Genomic DNA, 19,542 nt, shown 5'->3' with positions numbered 1-19,542 from the left:
TTGGAGGGCAGCCTCACCAACCGCCCAGATGTCTGGACCGAGCACCTGCCCACAGGTGTGCCCAGCAAGCTACCTAGCCCCCCAGGCAGCTGCTTCATCCTGGAGGTCATGGCTATCAGCAGCCCCAGCCTCCAGGCGGGTCCAGGAGCTCCTTGCCTGGTGTGTCTGGAGATGCGCCGGGGTAGGGCCAGCTCTTCATAGCACATGCCTGGTCCAGATACCGCCTCAGCTCCAGGAGGAGGATGATGCCAATCGAGTGTGAATACCCTTCAGAGGCTGCCCCAGTGTCAGGGTCGACTCCCCAGTCTGACACAAAGACCCTTCTTGGTCTGGTCCTGAGCTGCCCAACATACAAGGCTCTTGTGTTCCCTCTGCCGGAAATGTCCCACGTGTTCCTCACCTGGGTGCCTCCGCTCACCCTTCAACACTCCTGCAGGTATCCCTGTCTCAGAGAAACCAGATTTAACCCATTCAGAAGCCCTGTCCTCTGTTCCAGTGCCTCTTCCCCACGCTGACCCCTCTGACAGCACTTACCACATTGTTGGCTAATGTCTCACATCAGGCCTTACCTGCCTTGATGGCAGGGATCTTGTTTTAATTTCTATCCTGAGATTACAGCACAGTGCCAGGCCCATGGACAGTGTTCAGTAAATGAATGGATAAATGAAGGGAGAAATGAAATAACCCTTTGCCTCCTCTATTTGCACACATGAAATACAATTTTAGGTGTCTGGGGAAAAAATTAAGAAGTCTATCAATCATTTTCACCATAGTAAGAACGTGAATCACTGAGTCCCTTCTCCCAAATAGATCTACATTTTGAGTCTTCAAGTTTTTCCCTTATTTTAGAGAATTTCTGATATCAGTGAGCTGGTAGAAGAGGGGGTTGGGGGAAAAGCCTTCTGTCCCCAGGTAGAATTGGTTGTGGTGGAGGTCAAACTGCAATGTGGATCTATGAAGCTTGCCCTGTGCTCAGGCTCAAGCATCTCCATTATTGAACTGGCAGACCCCCAAGATACTAGGAAATGGTAAACCCCAAGCCTTTGGATTAGGGAGGAAAGAATATGCACTGAACAGTCACAATTTGGAGTTGGGAGACCCAAAATTCCAGAAGTGAGAAATTCTCATCATGTCTCCAAGCCACACTTTCCAGCACTGCTAGAGGCAGGCAGAGGTGGTATCTCCATTCTAGCAGGTGATGTGAAGATGAGATGTTAGAGAGCTTTGCAGATGGTACTCCAATGAGGCACCCTCCCAGGGCATCACTGCCCACTGCAGAGAATGAAGGATTCCCCCACACAGGTGCTCGAGCCCCAGGACAGCTAGTCCTCATGATGGGTGCCATTCTCAAACCTGAAGTTGGTTCAAAGTCAACGTACCTTGTGCTCATGCAATCCATTGGAGAAAAAGGCCACCCTCAAGTTCTCACTCTCCCAGGACACTGCCATTCCTCTGCAGTTTCTGAGGGAAAGATATTGTTCTCTGCCTCCTTTGACTCTTTCCCCCTTTCTTTTCTCTTCCCCTCCCCGCCTCCTAGGAGAAGGTCAACATCACGTTAATCATACTGCTGGAGCCTGAAAGGATGGGGAGCCGGGGTGGTGAAGAGGTCTCCCTGGCCTCGCTGCACAGTGTTGACCACCACGGCACTGCTGCCAGATAGCAAATTAAGTGTCTAGTTTAAAGGTGACAGGAACTGAGCTACAGGGAGTCTCAGCTTAACTCATGGCTTTGGCACAGACTTTTTTGAAGAACGCGTCATTGTTCTAGGTGTTGGTGCCAGCCACGTAGAAAAGGTGATGGGGAGAAAAGCCAAGCTCAGGGGTTGTGTTTGGAAGGCATACTCTAGGAAAGCAGACCAGAATGAGACCTACAAAGCTGATAACCCAGTGGCCAGGTTAGAATCAGAACACAGCACTCAGAAAACCTAGATTGTTCTCATGATTCTCCTACTCTATTTTAAATGGGTTTTCCTTTAGGATTTCTTAACCTAATCATCACAACTCATTTCTGTTGCAGTGCAGGGAAGCCAAGAAAAGTATATTGATTCAACCTTGGGCTAAATCTATAGAGAAATAAGCAGTATATTCCAGAGACAACAAGATTCAGAATGTGAGGAACATGAAGGGAATGAAAATTGTGAACTACCTGAAAGGGTGCTGGACCAGTCCCTCCCCCCAAACCCAGAGCTCTTCTCAGCTGACCACCTGGATGGTCCAGTTTTCATAGCAGAGGCTCTTGCTCCCCCTAATTCTGTGCCATGAATGCACACCATCAGGGTTTTCCATATCTCTTGTTGGATGCAAAAATTAGAGAAAGTTGCAATACTTCATCTTCCAGTTTCCAAAGAGAAGTTTACCATCCAAATCCACCCAATCTTCCCAACCAATCATTCATTGACCCAACAGGAAGGTCATTTTCAATGTGGTATAGTAAAGTCAAAGTCAAACAGATGACGCTACTTTAAGAAAACTTTTTCCTTAAAGTCTTTCGTTAAAAGTCACCTTTTTTCCCCCTCTTTAGCATTTGCTGCAGAAGGATTTAGTAGTTAATGTGCCATCTAACTTTTTTTCCCAGGACATTACACTGTCAGGAGATTTATGTTCCTTTTTTCCTGAATCAGCCCAACCTAATTGGTTTGCCCCTAATTTACTTTTTCCTTATATGGATATTTTTTTCCTCATGCCCTCACTTGTCTCCTACTACTAAGCTTTCAAATGACACATCATCCTTCCAACCCAGGGGAATCCATTTACAAAAGAAGTTCTGCTCTTCCCTCGGTGAAAGGACTAACTGCTCCAAGTCTCATTTTGGTTTCACGGTCAAAGATCCCCATGCACTTCCTACGTCAGCACACCGGGAAGTCCCATGGGTGCCTCCAGAGCAGCGTGGCTGAGTTACAGTTCCAGCTTATTATTTTGCCTGACTACTGCTCAGGAGATAAAGAAATAAAGGCAATAAAAGCATATTCATCATCCTCATTGAACTGTGGGATGAAATACTTATTTTGGAAATAATGATTCCAGGTAGGAGGGCAGTGAAAAATAGGGCCCATGAGAAGCGAGTGTTTTATTACACAATTTCTAAAATGTGAGCACTTAATGCTCTTTCATTATCATACATTACCACACTGTTCTATAAAAATCGTTTCTAGGAAATCAATCCCAAAGTTTTGAAGCCTCCCAAAAAGAGAGAGAAGGCAAAGTTGGAAGAAGCCCTGTAAATAGAGAAAGCATATTTTCACCTTCACGTATTAAGACTTACTATGACAGCATCCACACAAGAGACTTGAGCAATGCAGTGACTGGCCCTTTGTATAGCTGTTCTTGGGTCACAACTTCAAAAGAGAGTGACATTTTTATAAAGGAGAGAAGATGCTTATGGCCATTCTATTTCTCAGATAGGGAAACTAAGGCCCAGAAAGAATAAGTGAAATTTACTTAAGTGAAAGCCAGTGAGGCAGTGATGGTGCTAGGGAAAAAAGAATCTACCTAATAGATGCACAACGCTACCATTTCACCTCTAGATGGACAGCAGGTTTGGGGACCATGTCAACCTAACCCTGCTCCATCTCTTCAGTATTTCTACTCCCTTCATTGGAATCCAGATTTCTCTCCAGGGAGTACATTAATTTGCTATATAATTTGCTGATCACACTGGCACAGAAAATGAAACCGTGGGCAGGAAAAACCAGTTTGTGGAGCTATTATAACTAACTACAGCGATTTACTTACTATTGTAATCTATGCTAACTGAGGGATTTAAGGTTCAGAATACAGCAAGGAAGGGTTTAAGTGAGGGTCTGTGAAAAAGGACAAGCATTTAGTTACAGCAATGTTATAAATTGCCCAGTTAATATAAAATAACAGGTAAAGGTATAAAATAAGTTAAACAAACTGGCTGTAAGTGAGGCTACATGGCCTAACTACAGCTTTACAAATATCTCAGTGCCTAAGGAAAACCATTCAATCTATCTGAGCCTCAAAAGTTCATCAAACTGAGGGCAGCCAGGGGAACTAAGCTATAAATTCACCTTGGATGACAATGATGATTTTGTAGAGATCTTGATGGCTACAAGCATTTCACTTATACTTTCTCACTTTTATCTTCTTTTTTTAAAAAAAAAAAGTCACTCCACTGCAGTGCACTCAGAATGGTTTTCCTAGTGCAGTGTTTCTCAAACTCTAAGGTATATAGGAAGCACCTGCAGAATTGTAAAAAATACAGATTCTGATGCAGTAGATCTGGGGTGGGGCCTGAGGACCCACGTTTCTAATGAAAGCCCCGGGCAATGTTGATTCTGCTGCTCCAGGACCACTCTTTGAAGAGCAAGGCCCCAGTTTGAAAACCACACTTCTAGGGCTTGACCAGGCAATGGCAATGTATGGCTCGCCTCACCAGGAATGGGAGCCAATGGAATATTCACCAGCTCACGACTGTGCAGTAAAGAGTTAACTGTACCCCAAGAGAGGACCTGCCTTTGTCCTGGCTCCTGGGGGTAACCTCTAAGCCTCTAGAACTTGCAGGTGATAGAGCATCTTTGTTATCCGGGGTGGCTCACACAGGCCCACTTGCGTGACATAGGAGGGCTGGCCACACAGGTAGTCTTAGGGTAGGAGCTAGTCGTGCAGAAAAGGCCACCATCGTGAGTAGAAGGTTGGGGCTTTGAGCCAGGTCATTTCAGCCCAGCCTCTGGAAGCCAGGGCTGGAGCTGACTCACCAGGTGGACAATGATCCAATCACCCAGGCCTACCTAAGGACACGCCAATAAAATGTCTGGACAATGGAGCATGGGTACTCTTCCCTGTTCAGCAATATTCTTTGATTATTGCCATACCTTGATGTGCCAGGAGGGAAACACATCCTGCCTCCATGGGCAGAGGACAACAGAAGCATTCTGTCTCAGACCCTCCCAGACCTCACTTTATGTATTGCTTTTTTCTTTGTTTTGTTTTGTTTTTTTGCTGGTTATTTGTATCCCTTTTGCTATAATAAAACTATGATCATAAGTATAGTGCTCTTCTGAGTTCTGTGGATTGTTCCACTGAATTCTCAAACCTGAGGGTGCAGTGAGAACTTGTGGCTGGTGTCTAAAGTGAGGACAGTTGTGTAGAGGATGGCCCTTACCCTATGGAGGTCTGACTTCAGGTGGTGTCGAAGCTCCTGGCCTGGTTTTATTGACAGGGATACCTGGCTGGTGAAGGGGCTCCTGGGGAACGTGTTCTGAAGGAGTCTAGGACAGGAGGGAAACAAGAGTTACTTACGGGAGAAGCGGGCAAGTGGTCTGGCATTTTTGTCTCCGGCCTCATTTGCAACTGGAAGACAAAAAGAAACAAAGAATGCAATTAAGAATGAGGCACAGGTGTCAGCAGAATACGCCCGACCTATAGCCAGTCCTTGGGGTGGTTTGCCATTAAGCTATACACGAGAGTCTGTTTCAGAGGGTGAAAGCAACTTTACTCTTTTATGTCTATATTTCCAATGCTGCTCTCAACTCTTAAATGAGATCAGATCCTTTAATCATTTTGATTAGAACATTTAGATAAAGCTGGAAAAAACCTTAAGAAAATCTAGTTTAATATGCCTAGAGAAGCTGACAACTAAAAGGCAAACATGCAGGATTTCCAGGCTAGTCCATGTCTTTCTGCTCCAAGTTTCCCCCCAACTACCTGACAGGAGTCCCCATATTCTCTGATCCATAGGGGCAAAGCCAAGGTAGGGATTTCAGAAGATAATAGCAAAGTCGGTTTTTTGTTTTTGGGTTTTTTTTTCATTTACTTTTTATTTATTTTTCTCCCCTTCCCCCCTCCCCCCCGCCCCTGCTCCAGTTGTCTGCTCTCTGTGTCCATTCACTGTGTGTTCTTCTGTGACCACTTCTATCCTTATCTGCGGCACCAAGGAATCTGTCTCTTTTCGTTGAGTCATCTTGCTGCGTCAGCTCTCCGTGTGTGCAGCGACACTCCTGGGCAGACAGCACTTTTTTTTCAAGCTGGGCAGCTCTCCTGACAGGGCGCACTCCTTATGCGAGGGGCTCCCCTACGCGAGGGGGACACCCCTGCCTGGCACACACTCCTTGTGAGCATCAGCACTGCGCTTGGGCCAGCTCATCACATGGGTAAGGAGGCCCTGGATTTGAACCTTGGACCTCCTTTGTGGTAGGTGGATGCTCTATTTGTTGGGCCAAATCCACTTCCCAAAAAGTCATTTTTTTGTTAGGAGGGACATTTATTTAAATTGGTCGTCTAATAGGTCAGCTCAAAAACAGGAGGATCAAGAAATCAGTTCAACAAATTGCCCTTGAAAACCTTACCCTAAAACTTCGCAGTGTAGCCTCTTCTGAAAAGCCTCTATATGATTTATCATCATATGGATAGAGCCATAATTAATATCCTCCAATTTATGAGAGTGGAAAGATCAATTATTAAGTAGAGACACAGATTTCACCCACTTTAAATATCATCTTTACTGCCTATAAAACCTATGCCTTGTTAGACACTGTTGTTTTGTGTATGTACATAGTAAACAAGCATAGAAGTTTGTGATCTACTTAAATGAACTCCCAAATCAACCAACTGACAAAACCTGTTTATTTTAGTTCGGGAGGGGCAGAAATTAAAGCACAAGAAGAGTAAAGGAAATTGCCAATTTAATCATTAATGTATAAGTGGCAGTAGCAAGACAATAGAAATAGCTATTTCATAAACTCATTATATCATTTTGCTAAGGAAAGAAAATCCTTCCACCTCTCACAAAGGTAAACATTTAAAAATTCACCACATTTGGAAAACTTTAAAAAAACAAACCACTAATGGATTCAATTTCAGTCTATTTTTGTATTCCTGTCATTTGCATTGCCTTACTCTCTACATCCTTTTTGTGCAGTACAAACAAAACTTCAAACAAAAGCAACCAGCAGGGGGAGGTAATATCGCATCCTGCTACCACTGTCTCATACCACCACACTCCAAAAAAAAAGGGCCGGCGGGGAATGGGGGTGGGGGGGTTGAATCAAAGAAACTCTGTACCAAATGAACTTCGAAACAAATTATTATTTCAAACTTAAAAAAGGATCCAGGAATTCTAAGAGCTGTGGCTATTTTCTTTCTGTCTTTCAAAATCATTCTTTCATGTTTGTAGAAACCCCTCATGAACATGAATAATTCACATTCTTATACCTGCCTCCAGGTAGAGCTACATATAAAATACTTCAGCTCCCATCTCAGTAAAAGCCTTTAACCATAACTTTATATCCTCGCGTGGATACTATCAGAGCTAAGTACAAGAGACACGTGAACTTTTATGAGCATCAGGAGTTTTCCCAAAATTGCTTTATAACCAAAAAAGGGAAATGGATTTCTGGTTCAGTATAGATATGAAGTTCCTCAGAAGGTTAAGTATAAAATTCCTGTATGACCTGGCAATCCCTGTTTTAGGTATATATCCAAAAGAATTGAAAGCAGGGGCTTGAAGAGATATTTGTACCCCAGTTTTCATGGCAGCATTATTCACAATTGCAAAAAGATGGAAGCAGCCCAAGTGTTCATCAACTGAGGAATGGATAGACAAAATGTGGTATAGACACACAACGGAATATTATTCAGCCTTAATGGAGTGAAGTTCTGACACAGGCAACGACACGGATGAACCTTGAAGACATCATGTTGAGTGAAGGGAGCCAGGCATAAAAGGACAACTATTGTATGATCTCACTGATATATCACTAAAATAATTAGAATAAGCAAACTCACAGAGGCAGAATCTAGAGTACAGGTGACCAGGGGACAGGGTGGGGGTAGGGTATAGGGAGTTATGGCTTAAACAGAGTTTCTACTTGGAAAGATGGAAAGATTTTGGTAATAGATGGTGGTAATGGCAAGACAATATTGTGAACATAATTAGCAGTGTTGAATTATATATAATTATATATATATATATGTTATATATATATATATTTTTTTAATCCATGGAGGTGCACAACACAGTGAACCCTAAATTAAACCATGGACTATAGCAAGCAATTGATGTACCTTCAGCAATTGTAACAAATGTGCCACACTAATGCAAGGTGTTAATAGCAGGGTAGTATAGGGGAACTCTTATTTTATGCATGATTTGAAAAAAGAAATAGAGTAAGGTTTGTTACAAAATATCACTGCTGAAAGTGATATTTTAAAGCAGGAATACAAAGCAATTGCTAAATTCTGAGCTTGGTGTGTGTACGTATTTCCCAGGGGGAAGAAGAGGAGGGCCGGCAAAGTCACTGACACCCAGCGACAGCCGCTTCCTCACTCAGCCAGAGACCCTCCCTCCCAGGCTGCTTCTTCCTCCTCTCCTGCTACCCCATCCCAGGACAGGAATTGCTGACCCAGATTTGAGGCACCTCAAGAGATGTAGAAATCTAGATCTAGGCTAGTGGGGTACCAGGAGAGTTGTCTCCAACAGAAGGAATTTGAGCCCTGCCCCCAGCACCATCCTAGAGGCAGACTGATGAGGCCGTCCCCTGCCTAAAGGTCCAGTAACATCCCAATGCCTGCAAGACACATCCCAGCGTACTTGGCCTGCTACTGAAAACCTGGCCTCAATCTATTTTTCTCAGCTTACCTCCCACTGTATTTCCCAGAGCATCTTTAATGCCCAGCCACAGGCACTAAACTGACCTTCCCAAACGTCCCCATACACACTTTCCTTCCTTACTATTGCCCCTTCTGTCCTGTCCCCAGACACCCTGCCCCACTGTTTCATCTGGTCAAGTCCTACTCACCCTGTAAGATTCGGGTGAAGCCACTCATTTCAGGAGAGCTTCCCTGACCCACCATACCTTCTCCGTCCAATGGAACTCTGGCCCAAACTTCTGACTTCCATAACAGACCAGCAATTTTCAAATTTCAGCAGGCACCAGAATCCCCAGGAAAGTTTATTAAAATGCAGGTTGCAGGGTTTGAGAAAATACAGTTCCTGATTCCGTAGGTCTGGGGTGGGGGCCAGATGATGCTGAGAATGCTGGGTCAGAGACCACATTTGAAGAACAGCTGCTCTAAACTATAAGCTATCCCAGGGCAAGGATCATAAATTTTCAACTTTCTATCTCCAGTTCTTTGAAAAGTGACTGTGACACAGAATAATGCATTCAGTCAATAGTTTTAGAACTGAGCCAAAGGAGCCTAAAGTGATACCAATTGCCCCGGATGGCTCAGTAGACCAGAGGTCTCAGAGGACCATAAGTAGGCACAGATGTATTTTGTTTGGCCCTACAGTTTTCTTAATTTTTCAGCAATTAGTTGTCTGTCTTTAAAAAGCAGGAGATTTCAAATATAAACACAGGGCACCAGCTTCTCTCAAGAACTGGGGAAACAGAAACACCAAGCTCCCAACCCCACCAAAAAGCAATGGAAGGCACTGAGATGTCCCTTGGGGCAGTGCTGGCCCCTGCATGTGGAGCTCCCTGCTGACCACTTGTGAGGCTTGCTAAGCTCTCCATCTGGTCTAGAAGGCAAGTGAATACACGACACTTAAGAGGGCTTAAAGAATGAAACTAACACCAACACACAGCAGCACCTCTAAACATGGTTGCAGCCAGACTCGCTCTGGCCCCAACACACACACACACCCACATATACACACGCACACTCAGCGTTCCACCAGCGAGTTGCTGACCTGCTTGGGCACAGACAGGCTTCTTGACCAGCAAACGAGCCTTGATACACTGCTGGTGCTTTCCATTGAAAAGAACGTACAAACTTAAAAATAGAGTAGATGTCCCATTTATCAGGCAGGATTAGAGCTTGAATTTGTGATTTGGCAGGATCTCATAAAAATGATTATGTGGATGTAGGGAACATTATCCACAGCATACAGCTGCATGAAACGTACAGGTTACAAATCAGTATGTATAACAGATTCCACCAAGTTGGATTGAATGTGTAAGCTACAATGTGATAGGCACAGAGAGATGAGTAGATGGGTGCATTCCAAAAGTATTAAGTTATGTATTTTGTATAGCAGCATTTAGGGAGATTTTTAATCTTGTTTATACTTTTTTGCTTAAACTCAATAGTTTGTGATAAGCATGTATCATGTTTACAGTTGGGGAAAATGTCTATATTAGAGGAATAGAAAACAATTGGCTATTGGTCTTTTTCTAAAATAAATGTGCGTGTGTGTGTGTGTGTGTGATTTGCATTTGGATTTAAGAGCAGTCTTGGCTCACTCAGCCCAGACGACCCTCCCATCTCTAGTCAAAGAAAACTACCAGTAAGACCCAAGAAAAGGATTTCCCACTCCCCTTGGGGGTTCCGCGTCTTCAAGGCCGGTGTTTTGCAGCCCTGGGTGCCCATGAGAATCTCCTGGAGAACTTTAAAAATCCTGATGCCCAGCCCAATGAAACAGCGCTGCCAGTGGTGAAACCCAGGCACTTTTTTAAGCTCCTTCCCCAGAGTGATTCCAACGTGTAGCCAAGGTTGAGAACCACGAATAAATGGTGTCACTTCAGACATCTGGATCAAAGCAACATTTAAAGAGGAGGGTGTGCCTCGGATTCCTTCAAAAATAATGACCCCCATTTAGTTTTCATTTTGGTATGCTATCGTTTTGTCATTAAAATCCTGAACGGAGGTATGCCTCTGCTTTAAGAAAAATTCAGCAGTTGAGATGCAAACATAACCATAGAGATCAATTTAGTAGGTAACGCCTCACATTTTGAAGGGTTCTCTATAAAAGGATTCACCTCGCATTGCCTCTAACATTCAACAAGGGTGAACTGAGCCTTGCCTGAGAGCTGGACACTGGACCAAACTCTGGGACACTATCTATAGCTTCCACCCAGGCTTATGCAATCAAGTTGGGAGAGAAGCTATGCCTCTCAATCTGAGCTGATGAAGTGTGATCAGTTAGGCAACTGATTTTAAAGTAGATACGAATGAAGATGATGCAGATTACTTGGTCCTATCCCCATTGCACTGGCTCAGAATCCCTGCAAGTGGGATTCTCGGTTTTAAACAATTGCCCCCGAAGCAGCATTCTAAATGCAGTGCTACTCTGCTTTGTTTGCCATAAGTTTCACCCTCTCAAAAACCTGCCAGAAAGAAATCTTTAAGGACTTGCCATAAAGACCAGTGGGAGGGAGGGCAGTAAGATGGGAAGTTAATTCGGAGCAATGAGCATCCCAACCACGAGCAATGATGGTGGCCCGGATGTCCAAGTTAAGCCACAAACAGTCCAGCCCATCAGAACAGCCGTCCAAACAGTTGTGGCGGTGGCCTAGGCAGGTGTGTACTGTTTTGTAACTGAAAGCAGCAACACAAACACCACCACCCTTGTTTTGAAAGCCCTGACACCTGGGTGAGCATAAACGCAGCTGATAGTGCTGCGTGCCAGCGCAAACATGGGGAGAGCAAGCAAACTCAGGTCAGAGCCTGGCTTCCTGCACGGAAATCGGCCTGGCACACTCACTGGCTGCTGCTTTGCCACAAGCTCTGTGTGCAGCCCAGAGATCCTCTCCAAGTGAGGTCCTTTGGAAAGCCTAGTTGGCTGGACCACTGGGCACCCAGAGTACTGGAGAGAGGTTCCAGATGTACTGCAAGCTCCCAGAGTGTTGGAATGAGGTTCCAGGTAGCTTCCCTAGTCACTGTGAAGACAAAGTGCAGAATTACTCACAAGATGTTTGGCCTCTCCTCATCTTGCCTTCAACTTGCAATAACCTAAGTAACAGCAAGCAAAACAGCACGGGATGTGGGGAGAAAGAGACTTGCCCTGAGACCAGCATTATGATCTTCGCTTAGCTGCCATCTTCTAAAGAAGGCTACCCCTGATCTCCTCAGGATGGCAGCCCCCAGCTCCTCCCCTCTAAGCTCCCATCCCCTTCCCCACTCTGTTTCTGCCCACAGCACATGCCATCTTCTCATATGTTCTAGACGTTATTTATTGGGCTGATTGCTTTTCTCCTCCTGCTACTGCACTGGAATCCCCATAAAAGCATGGATTCTCAGTCAGTGAATAAAGGCTGCTTATCCCCAGTGCCTAAATGCCTGGGGCGCACACAATATTGATTGAAAGCATCAATGGCCAATCTCCTATCAATCTACCCTCTGGAGTGTGACTGGGACTGAGAATGGGAGGGCGAAGTGCAAGGATGTTAACATCCATCGAGCACTGTGGTAAATTGAGTCATGGCCCCCTCAAAGACATGTTTAGGTCCTGTCGGCAGGGACTTATTTGTAAATGGGATCTTCAAAGATCCTATTAAGGTGAGGCCAGACCAAAGCAGGGTGGGCCTTAAGCCAGTATGACTAGAGTCCTTATAAGCAAAGGAAATTTGGACACAGTTACCACTGAAGCCAGAGGAACAGACAGAAGGTGACAGTTCACCATATGGCAGGGGCGGAGACTGAGCCACCACCAGAAGGCTTAGACTTCGGGGAAAGCATGGTCTGATGATACCTTGATTTTGGACTTCAAGCCTCCAAAACAGTTAGGCGATTAATTCCTGTTGTTTAATCCAACCAGTTCTGTGGAACTTGTCATAGCAGCCCAGGCAAACTAAGACAAGCACCAATGCATACTTTAAGCAGTCACTCAGGTCTTGGAAAATATTTGTCAAACACTGACTAAATTACTGACACCAGATAAAGATGTGGACAACCAGTCATTGTCCCTGCCTTCACATTGAATAAGACTGTCACTCCCATTTAACAAGGAGGGCACTGAAGCTCAAAATGGCTGGGTGATCTTTGCACAGCCACACAGCTAGCGAACCCTAATTCAAACCCATGTCTATCTGGCTCCAAAGTCCATGCCCTTTCCACTCTTTGCTTCAAGAACGGAAGGCACTTAGGAACCATGCTCCAGAGAGAACTACACCCACAGAGAAGCCAGGCTGTGGCCCCACCTTCTTCCCCATGCCTCTAGACCCAGTGAGTCACCTACCAGCCTGCAGAGAATGAAGGAGGTCACCTGCCTGGGCCCAGGGACCCGGGACAAGCCCAGGAGATTGTTGGTAGAGAGAGGCCCTTTTCTGAGGTAGGCAGGGGGCCAGGACCCACAGCAGCAGGATCCAGGAAAGGGAGAGGCTAGTTACAAAGGGAGAGTTTCACTGCCATGTTCATGCAAATGTATCCCTATTCCTATAAACCTGTTTTAGATAGAAATTAGTAACAAGGAATTAGGAGCAAGAATCAAATTAATTTTACCAGGAAACTGTACACCTCACAAAAACAGGGCCTAAGAAGCAAAGCCTGTTCCCTTTATCAGGTAAGGGAACTGACATTCCAAGAGGTGAACTGAATAGCCCAAGATCACACCAAGACAAAGCAGCAGAGCTGGAAATGGAATCCAAGGCCTCTGGCCCCAAGTCCAGCACTCTCAGAGGAGGGAATGTACCCCCACCTATGTGACCTCTAGGTAGTGATTTGTCAAGGGAAAAGTAGAAGCATTTGGCTTCCTTGGTCACCATTTAGTTCGATAAATATTGTCATTTGTCAAGACAACATTTATCTGTTTGAAGCATAAAAATCTGTAACTCTTACTGGGGATGGCCAAATCGAGTACTATGTTGAGAAAGCTTCTGAAGCCAAGTCTGAGCTTAGCAAGATGTGTCTGTGACACAATATCAAAGCCTTTCATGGGCGAGGGGGTTGGTACGGAGAGGAGGAGGAAGCTGTGGAGGAAGGTAGGATAGGTAAATGGTAAACCCCTGGGCAGGTCAGATGGAACATAAAAGACTGTGGCCAGGGAGCAGATGTAGCTCAGGTAGTTGGGCACCTCCCTCCCATGTGGGAAGTCCTGGGTTCAGTTCCCAGTGCTTCCTAAAAGAAAACGAGCAGACACAGAGAACACACAACAAGCAGACCCAGATTGCTGACAGTGAGCGCAAACAACAGGGGAGGAGGGGACAGATAAATCTTAAAAAAAAAAAAAAAGACTGTGGCCATAAAATGGATAATCCACAAAGATAATTGAGTTCATATCTATTGGAATTGCTGAAAACGAGAGATGCTATGTAATAGCATTAAGGACTATGACAAGCACTGATCATTTGTTACCTAATTTTATCTCCACAGAGCAACTCCCTGAGGTTGTTATTATTTCCCTCTTTGCCAGATGTGGAAACTGAGGCTTTGAGAACTTATATAAATGGCTCGTGATGGAACAACTAGTAAGAGGCAGATCTGGTCGTTGAATCCAGCACCACCATATTCCAGAGCCAGCGCCCTGTGCTGTCCATCACATTTTAGTCCATCTGCATATCAGCACTATTTGATGAGCCTTATCGCTGCAGAACCAAGGCCTGCTGGGAGAACCCCTAGCCCCTCCGCTCAGGTGCATGGAAGAACGCCTTCTGTTCCTGCTCCTCATGTCAGCAAGGCTCTGCCATCGCAGTGGAACTTGTCCCCTAGCCACATAAAAGGCAGCACCATGCCCCAGCCTGTTCCCTTTTCCCCCTTTTTTATTCAGCAATTCTCGGCATTGCCTCATTACACCTTCCGGGCCAATTTGGCTGTCAGATCTACTCTGAATCAGGCTCTTACACAAAAGAAAATAAAACCAATTTGTAGTGATGACTCACCAGGGCTGATGACTTGAGTGGCAGGGATGGTGCACTTTCCAGGCCCTTCTCTCCTCGAGTAATGGGCAAATCCTTACAGAGAGCAAGACTTGTCTGCCAGAGAGCCCAACGGCTCCAGGCTCAGCTCGGCCCAGAGTGAGACAGACAGACAGGGGGAAAATCAAATAAGCCGTGACCTACCTGAGAAGACAGCTTGAAAAACCTATTTTCTTAACTTTTTTTTTTTTTTCCGATTTGGAGAAATGTGGGTCATAGAGAAAGGCTTTTGTAATTTATTTCTTCCCTGATCCAGATTTTATGTTTATCTATATCCTGCCTTGGTCTGCCAATTATATTTTATTTATATTTTGCTCTATGAACGAAATTCTTTATGGAATAAACTGGGATACTGATAAAAAATAAAATTTATTTCAATCAATATTTGCTCTCTTTCCCTGACCCCTCTTTCCAAGACCCCAACTTGTTGATGATGACCATCTACCCTACCTGTTACTCAGAACAAATCATTAGTAACCTCTCCTGAGCACCCAATGACACCTCTACCCCAGCTGAGCTGAATCCTAGGATGGATACAACATGCTCTTTGGGTGGCCAGGAGTCCAGTTGGGACCCAGTGTGCCTGGCATGGAGCTTTCTGACATGGATAATTCAAGTCAACACAATGTGAATTTCTCAAGGTATTGAAACCACTTGGTCAAGCCACCAGGTCCTGAAACCTGGCTGGGGAAAACCAACGGTGTTGAATGCTAAATGAAGGGTCCTTGTCCATAGAAAGGAGAGGCCCTTGCAGACCAGGTGAGTAGTACTGGAAGGAAGACCGGGGCCAGTGAGCTTCAGCGAGGTGGAAAGGATGCTGGAGCCTGTTTGGGAAAGGGTGGAGTACATTCCAGGGCCTGGGGGTAGAAGACACTGGAAAGCTCTCTTTCACATGTAAGGAAAGCTTTTAATTTGGGGGAGAGGAGAGGGTGGTAGTAAAAAGTAGGGAAAGGACAGCATTCAGCTCTTGATGGATTATCAAAATGCCTCTCCGCTGCAGCCCCTCCTCTCTACTCCCATCTGCACATGTTGCACTGCGGATGGGAATACGCATCGGACACGCTCTAAATCCAGGGGCAGTTAGACCGGTCAGTGCCGCTGCCCACTACAAAGCCCACAGACATGGATGCGCAATCTTCCTGACTATGAGCGCCCGTGCGGCTGGGCCCAGCCCTCCTGACGGACGCACTGACGACCATGCCGGACACGGGTCTGCAGGCCTGCGGGCCCGCATCAGGGCACAGCTTCGTGGACAGAAGCAGTGCACCTGCCGCACCCCCTACAATTCTGACCTCATTAAAACGCCCCAGCTGAGCAACCCAAAGACCAACCACCAGCAGGGAACAAGAATCAGAAGCGTATTGGATTAAAGTATCAAGCCAACTGCACAAACCGTTACCTACCTGTATAGAAGGATGATAGCATTTATTAGACCCCTACCTCCTGCCAGGCTGTACTAGGAACTTTATGCTCATAATTTTTCTCAGTATCTCATGAGGTAAGCATTATTATTCCTACTTTCAGATGGGGAAACGGAAGCTCAGAAGTAAGTTGCTCAAATCAGGGCTAGTAAGGGGAAGAGCTGGGACTGAGACCCCTTTCTGTTGCCCTTCTCTTTCCCTACAGCTCATGGGCTGGAAAGCACATGACAAGTCATCCGTCCAGCTCCGCAGCTCAGGCTTGGCTCCCACTCAACATCCCCAGCAAGCGGGGAATCCAGCTCACGCCTGAACTGCGTCTGGGGATGGGAACTCGCCGCCCCCCAAAGAAGGCCCCGTCACCTCTCAACAGTTCTCCCAACCTTAGGAAGCGCTCCTTCATACTGAGTTGAAATCTTTGCAAAAGTCTTAATTCTGCCCCACCCAGAATAGGTCTGACTCCCTTTCCTCTGGAGGGCCCTTCTGATGTGCGAGGACAATCACCACCGCCTCAGGCCCCAGAGCTTTCTCTTCTGCAGGCTGACAAGCCCAGTTCTTTCCTCATAGGACAAAACAAAACAAAACCAACAAAACAGAAAACCAACTCCAGAGCCCTTTACCTACAAACGTAATCTCACATCACTGCAGAAAGAAGAGAATATGTTTGGTTTGAAATAAGGCTCAGCGACACTGTTTAACAGCAATCATTTCCACAGTGATCTTTGGGCTTCTGTTTTCATGTGATTCACATTCAAAACAGAGGGCGCCTGAGAACCATCTTCTGCCTGGCCCATCCAGGAGTCGCCCAGACGGACTGCGTTTTCCAGGAGGCCGCCACCTGAAGCAGTGCAAGTCAGACTTGCCTGTGCGCGGGAACCTCGCACCCGCCTTCCCCGGGTCTTGTTAAAATGCAGGCTCTGATTCAGCAGGCCTGGGGCCGGGCCGGAGAGTCTGCATTTCTAACCAGCTCCCAGGCGCTGCTGCTGCTGCTGCTGTCCCTTGTCCACGCTTTGAGTGGGGAAGTGCTCAAGGACATAACCCACTTTGTAAGGAAAAAGCCAAGAACATTTTTTGAGAGCTCACTGGAAAGCCCCTGGTGGTTTTGAAAATGCACAGGAACTTCAAATGGAATTTAATGTCCAATCCCCTTGGTTTCTTTCAGCATTGTGGGGAGGGGAAGGACGATTAGCAGCAGGACTCTGAAACCTGCTTTACAGATACTGATAGTATGTGCCCGTGTGAGGGGGCATCCAGGAAAGAGAAGACAGAGAGAAATTCACGCCCCTCAGCAGTCATGCCATAGACCAGAGCTGAGCTCGGAGAATCCCACCCACCCTGGCACGCCTCCAGCAGGCACAAAGCCCAAAACCACCTCGGCAATCCTCAGAGAGGAGGCAAGAAATCAATGTCACAGCCAAGACTAACTTGAGCGGCTCGGTTTTAATTCAAGTTCCTCCCAGGATGGGGAGCTTGAGCTCCTGAGAGCTAGCATGCACACACGCACGTGCATACACGCGCACCGCGCACACCACGCAAGCATCAGCTCAGGCGAGCCGCCAGCACTGGCATGTCCAGCAGGATAAATCATCCCACAATGACCAACAGGGCTACAGGCTGAACAGATCCAAATACATCAAAGAAATAAAACCAGGGCACAGGAAACGTGCCCCTGGGCAAGGCGCCAAGCTGTCCACTAGCCGAGCTACCCGCAGCAGATGCAGCATCTTTTCACACTGGTTCCCTGAGCCCGGCACATTTTTTAGGTGCATAAGTAAAGCGCTGATGAGCAAATGCCCCGGTCTGGAAGTCAGAGCCTTCTACGTCCCAGCTAAAGGCTCACTCTCATCTTGGGATCCTATCTTCTAAGCAGGATGGAGGCTATTTGGGGGTCACAAACGGGAGGCAGGTGTGTTTGGTTTGGCAAGCACAGTGCTTGGAAATCAGCTGACCTCCCTCGGTGTCCGCGGCCCCCAGGACGCCCTGCTGCTCACGGCAGGCCTGCGTCACCGCAGCAGCTATAGGGCCTCCACGTGGATGTGCCTAGGCTCGCAAACCCAGCCCACCCCGGCAGGACTGCCCATTTCTCCCGGGAATCGGCTCTTCCCCTGGTTTTCCCATCTCAGGAAATGGCATCACTCAAGTTGCTCAGGCCAAAACTCATGAAGTCGTCTTTATTTCCATGCGTTCCCTCATGCTCACAGCTCTTCCATTAGCAAACCCTAGAGCTTTTCCCTCTACCTAGGTCCTAACTCCTCCACTCTCTCCCTACAGCTCCTCTCCTGAAACCCTGCCCCAGGCATCCAGGGCCTCTGGCTTAGACCACCCGACATCCCTCTGGGGAGCCCCTGCCCCCACCCTTGCCCCTTCTCCACACCGCAGCCCGAAGCTCAGACCACACCACCTCCCTGCTTACAACCCGCCAAGGCTCCTCGCTGTGTTCCAGCGGCTGCCTACCATCGCCACCTGACCTGGCCTCATCGCCTCTTCTCCACTGGCTCTCTAGGCTCTGACACCTTCCCGCTTTCTCAAACCCGTCAAGTCTGTTGCTATGTCAGGGCCGTTTGCTTGCTTGTCCTGCTTGGAAGGGTACACTACTTACCGGCAATGAAGACTCCAGGGGTAGCAGCTTTGCTTGCTGACCTGCCCCTGCCAGACGCAGGTCCAAGCTCTTTATATATGTTGCCTCACACCATTCTCCCAGCAACCCTGGGGGGGCATCATTGCTGTCCCCACGTTACAGATAGGTAGCTGAGGCACAGAGAGGTTAGGTCACCTGCCCAGGGTCACACAGCTCGTAAACAGCAGAGCTGGTTTCAGATCTAGGCAGTGTAGTTCGGGGGCTTTGCACAGAACCACTGCCTCTTATAGGTCTCGTCTTTGCACGGCTGCCTCCTTCTCACCATTCAGGTCTCAACCCAAATGGCACTTCCCAGAGAGAAAGGCCCTCCCCCCAGGCCCATCCCCTGTCTCAAGCACCTGTTGGTCTCTGGAATTAACCTGTTGCTTCTCTGCTTACACATTTCTGTCACAAACGCCCCATGCAAGAGCGTATAAGCTCCCCGAAGTCTGCTCAGGAGTAGTATTCACCTTTGTATCCCCCAAACTCATAACAATGCCCGCCTCTTTCCCCCAAACACCACCAGATATGAGCTCCCCTACTGCCTGGCCCCCGCAGGCCTTTGAGTTTTCAATCCTCCGACTTGCCATGTCCTGTACTGTCATCCGGAGGTCTCCCATGACCTGGCACAACACGGCTCACCTTCCCTCCACACGCCAGTGCTCCTTTTTCCCTCTCACTGGCGCTGTCTGCTAATGAGCAAAGGGGCTAACGGTTGAAGATTATAGTAAGTGCTATGACAGAAAAGCCCAGGCAGTCTCAGAGAATAATGCTGCCGGGATAGACTGGAGATCAGAATAGAACTCTCTCTCCCTCTCTCTGAGGAAATTAAATTGAAGTTCACAATGAGATTTTTTTAAACTTTTAAGATCTTTGAGTCTTCGAGGGAAACTACCTCCCTCAGCTCACCTTCG

General features: G+C 46.8%; 1 protein-coding gene across 5 annotated transcripts in view; it reads right to left on the bottom strand.

Annotated features, from left to right (window-relative positions):
* Positions 1–19,542, bottom strand: part of PDE1C (phosphodiesterase 1C) — a 749,644-nt gene that overhangs the window by 494,496 nt on the left and 235,606 nt on the right. For all 5 annotated transcript variants that reach the window (XM_058296802.2, XM_071215096.1, XM_058296801.2 and 2 more), the window contains one exon: positions 5,262–5,312. In XM_058296802.2, coding sequence (XP_058152785.1) covers positions 5,262–5,312 — 51 coding nt within the window. The remainder of the gene's footprint in view (positions 1–5,261; positions 5,313–19,542) is intronic.

This window comes from Dasypus novemcinctus, chromosome 5, assembly GCF_030445035.2.
Source record: "Dasypus novemcinctus isolate mDasNov1 chromosome 5, mDasNov1.1.hap2, whole genome shotgun sequence".
Lineage (NCBI taxonomy): Eukaryota > Metazoa > Chordata > Mammalia > Cingulata > Dasypodidae > Dasypus > Dasypus novemcinctus.
The sequence above is the reverse complement of the archived record's forward strand: the minus strand, read 5'-3'. Positions and strand labels throughout refer to the sequence as shown.